The 4,146-nt window shown below is 58.8% G+C and overlaps 1 protein-coding gene across 1 annotated transcript in view; it reads right to left on the bottom strand.

Moving 5' to 3' along the window:
* SELENOI (selenoprotein I) overlaps window positions 1-3,274 on the bottom strand; it is a 26,215-nt gene extending 22,941 nt beyond the window's left edge. Inside the window, exon 1 of the mRNA XM_057387697.1 lies at window positions 3,157-3,274. Within this exon, the coding sequence (XP_057243680.1) occupies window positions 3,157-3,204 (48 nt within the window). The 5' untranslated portion in view covers window positions 3,205-3,274. The remainder of the gene's footprint in view (window positions 1-3,156) is intronic.
* Between the last annotated feature and the right edge of the window lie 872 nt (window positions 3,275-4,146).

The following is a 4,146-nucleotide window of genomic DNA, read 5'->3' as shown; positions in this document are numbered from 1 at the left end:
CCTGCTGCCACCCCAGAGCTGGCACAGCCCAGGGGCCAGTGGCCACTTGCCCACCTGGGCACCCTGGGCTCATGTCCAGCTGCTGGCACCAGCACCCCCAGGGAAACCTCTCTGGCACCATTAACCCTCTCCATTAACCATGAAACCTTCTCTGCCAGCTCTGCACCTTGTGCTGCACAGATTCCTYGGGCTCAGGAGCTCCTCAGGGTCCCTTCAAGCACAGCCAGAGAAAGGTTCCCACTCCACCCCTGCCAGCTTAGGACAGCAGGAGCACAGACCTGCCTCACCCCCAGCCAGAAGGAACGTGCACACTGCAAACTGAAACCATCTGGACTCCTCACTCCATGGCAGGAGTGATCCAGGAGGCTGGAGAAGAATGTGGATCATCCTGCATGCAGCTCCTCTCCTCCTGCTGTATCAACTCCAGGGACGCCAACTCCTCTCCAAGGATATGCTCCTTCCTTGGGACACACTGCCTCCTCCACATTCCCCCAAACCACCTTGGTCTTCTCCAAATCGATGGTGTGTGGCCAGAAAGCTTCTSCCAGGCACAGCTTAAAGGCTGAGGCACTGCAAGGCCCTGGTACAGGCTGCCCAGAGAAGCTGTGGCTGCCCCAGTCCTGGAAATGTTCCAGACCAGGCTGGATTGGGCTTGGAGCACCCTGGGATCATGGAAGGTGTCCCTGCCCATGGCACAGGGTGGCACAGAATGAGCTTTAAGGTCCCTTCCAGCCCCATTTGTGAGTCTGACAAGGTAACCCAGCTTTAGAAGCTGCAAAGGGCAGAGCACAYCGAGCCTCAACGCCGAAATCAAGGCTGGAATACGTGACCCAGTACAGGAGATTTGTGCTGGATCAGCCACTTTCCCAAAGCTAAAATAGCCAAGAACAAAGCTCCCCTAGGAAACAAGACACAGAGGAAGCAGGGAAGGCAGCAGGGCAGAGACATGAGCGGGGCAGAGATGGGGCTCTTGGAGCACTAAATGAACCCACAAACTGCTGTCAAAGTCACTCTTGACTCAGTAAAACCACAGAGCTCCTCCTGTCCTCGGCTCCATCACAGCCCTGCTCTCACATTCCAGCCCTGTGCCACCTAAACCAAGGCCAGGGAACCCAAACCAAGGCCAGGGAACCCAAACCAAGGCCAGGGAACCCAAACCAAGGCCAGGGAACCCAAACCAAGGCCAGGGAACACCACACTTGTGCCAGACTGGGGACAGGGAGCAGCCGATGCTTTTTGTGCTGTGCGGAACCTTCCTCCTCGCCCCGGGCACCTTTCAGGGTTCTGCTCCCAGATTTAACTGCAGCAGCATTTCTGTCAGAAGTGTCTTCAGGAAATAACTTCAGAGCAGGTTTTGGTTGCTGCCACACCATCCAGAAGGGTGTTGGAGACCCCCTTCTCCCTGCACAGGTGCTGAGAGGGACAGCAGCAACCCCACCAATCCCTCCAGCGTGACGGGAAACGGGCTGAACATCCCCCTTGGAGCAAAAAAATCATCTTTGCAGGAGCCAAAGCAGTCCTTTTGGGAGGCCTGGCTCAGAGCTGATTGTTTTGATTACCTTTCTGCAGCACCCACACAAACCCACGGTTGTTCACTGCCTTTCTAAACACATGGAAATTTTCCTGATGAATCCACACACAGCCAGACTTCCACAGGGAATCTCGTGCACCCTGACACATCGCTCTCCCCAGTCCATTTCTCTCCATTTCACCATGGTGCAAGAGGAGTGTGAGCAAGCCCTGGCCACCCCAGCCCCATGGATGGCTCTGAGAGAAATTTTGCTCCCTGGAGGCCTCAGACTCCTCCTGATTGCCCCACACTCTTAAATAACACCCCCACAAGGCACCCTGGAAGGACAACTGGAACGTGGCCCCACATTATGGGTCCCAGAACAAGAACAAAGCAAAGAAGGTGAGTTGTAGCCTTTTTACATCGCTGTTGGTGTGGGAAAAGAAAAAAGATGGAAAACACCCTCCTCTCCACATCCACACAGGATCCAGGATTCCCCTGTATCAAGGATGTCACCTATTGTGGCCCAAAATCAGCTCCCAGGGACTTGAATGCCACGGCAGAGCCTGTTGGCATTTCCAGAGCTTCCTTCCAAGATTTCCCATGCTTTGAACAAGACACAGCTTGGCACAAGCAGATGGGAACAACGTGGGTTCCATGGGTGTGACTGCCCGGAGCAGCCACGGGGCAGGAGCACCACGGTTGAGCTCAATGGGGGCAGTTTCTGGGCCAGACATGCTCCCGGGGAACCCTCCATGGTCCCTTCATTGAGGGGACAGTCCCAGAGCTTGCTTTGTGTGGGGACAGGTCACTACTGCCTCTCTGAACCCCAGCCCAGGAGGAGGAGAAGCTCCCAGTCACACCCTGACCATTTCAGCAGGGGGGATCCCACATCGCACATGGTCCCACCTTCACCCCACCGGTCTTTGCTGCATCCACAAATCCCCCCAAATCCCGGGTCTCACTGCAGCCCCCCAAACCTCGGATYACACTGTASCCACCCTCCCAAACCCTGTGTTTCSCTGCAACCATCCCCAAACCTGGGTGTCACTGCAGAGCGCTCCCTACCCTGAAACCCCAATGTCTCACGGGATCCTCACCCCAAACCCCAGGTTTCCCTGCAGCTCCCCCTCCCCAAACTCCAGGTTTCCCTGTAGCCCTCCCCTACACCTTCCCATCCCAGCTTTCACTGCAGTGCCAACCCCGCCGTCCCCAAACCCCCATGTGTCACTGCAAACCCACCAAACCCCGGGCTCACTGCACCTCCCACCCCCTCCAAACCCGGCTTTCAGGTCCCCATAAAACCCGGACATCGTTGCAAATCCTTCCTCAAAACCCACGGTATCACTGCAGACCCTCCCAAAACCCGGCTCTCCCTACAATTCCCCCTCGCTCCCTTCAAGTCTCGCCTATCACTGCGGCCTCTCCCTCCGCCCCAAATCCCGGGCGTCCCTGCAGAACCCCTCCACACACCGCGGRTGTCCCTACAGCCCTTCCCAAGATCCCACCGCGGCCCAAACCYCACCGGAGCCTCCCTCCTCCACACACCCCAACCTCCCGCAGCCGCCCCTCCCAAACCCGGCGGGCCCCTCAGCGCCCCCCTCACGGCGCCAGGCCCCGAGCCCGGCCCCCGTCCGCGCCGCTACCTTGTACTTGCTGAAGCCGGCGAGCTGCTCGGGGCTCACGTACTCCATGGTGGCGTTCCCGGTGTTTCCAGCGCCGCCGTTCCCGGCGCTACCGGCGCTCCCGGTGCCGCTGTTCCCGGTGTTGCCGGCGCCGTTCCCGGTGCTGCCGGTGCCGCTCCCGCTGCCGCCGCCGCCGCCGCATCGGCCCACCCGGCGTGCCCGTGACGTCACCGCGCCCCGCCCCGCCCGCGATGGCGCCGCCTGGCGGCCGGGAGGGCCCCGCGCGTGAGGGGAGCGGGAAAACGGAGAAGAAAAATCCCAAAAAAAACACTTCTAACCGTGCCATGGGTCAGCGTGGAGCGATTCGCCGTGTCCCGGCACTCCAGCCATGCTATGAAATCCCTCTCTGTCTCTCTTGGATGTCGTTTAGGTAAGAGAAAGGGTTCAAARGTATCCCGCTGCCCTCATGGATTCCGTGTGGGAAGGGACCTGAAAGCTCGCCCGGTTTTCACTGTCCTTCCACTGTACCTTCCACTGTCCCAAGGTACTCCCAGGTCCAACCTGGCCTTGGGCACTGCCAGGGATACAGGAGCACCCACAGCTTCTCTGGGCACTCTGTGCCAGGGCCTGCCCACCCTCCCAGGTGGGGAGGCCCAATATCCCATCCATCCAAATATTCCATCCAATTCCTGCCCAATATCCCATCCATCCCTGCCCTCTGGCAGTGTGACCCCATTCCCTGTGTCCTGTCCCTCCATCCGTGTCCTGTCCCTCCATCCCTTGTCCCCAGTTCCTCTCCAGCTCTCCTGGAGTTCCTTTAGGCCCTGCCAGGGGCTCTGAGCTCTCCCTGGATCCTTTTCCTGTCCAGGTGAGCACCCTCAGCTCTCCCAGCCTGGCTCCAAAGGCAGAAAGAGAAGGGAAAGGAAAAGCAAAATTGGTGCTCTCAGACCTCCCCATTTTCCAGCCCCATCCCAGTTTGGTACCTTTAGCCCTGTCCCTCTCCTTCCCCAG

This window comes from Malurus melanocephalus, unplaced genomic scaffold (genome assembly GCF_030028575.1).
Source record: "Malurus melanocephalus ecotype Western Australia unplaced genomic scaffold, MMel_1.1 scaffold_1310, whole genome shotgun sequence".
NCBI lineage: Eukaryota > Metazoa > Chordata > Aves > Passeriformes > Maluridae > Malurus > Malurus melanocephalus.
Note: the sequence above shows the minus strand (reverse complement) of the source record. Positions and strands in the feature narration are given on the sequence as shown.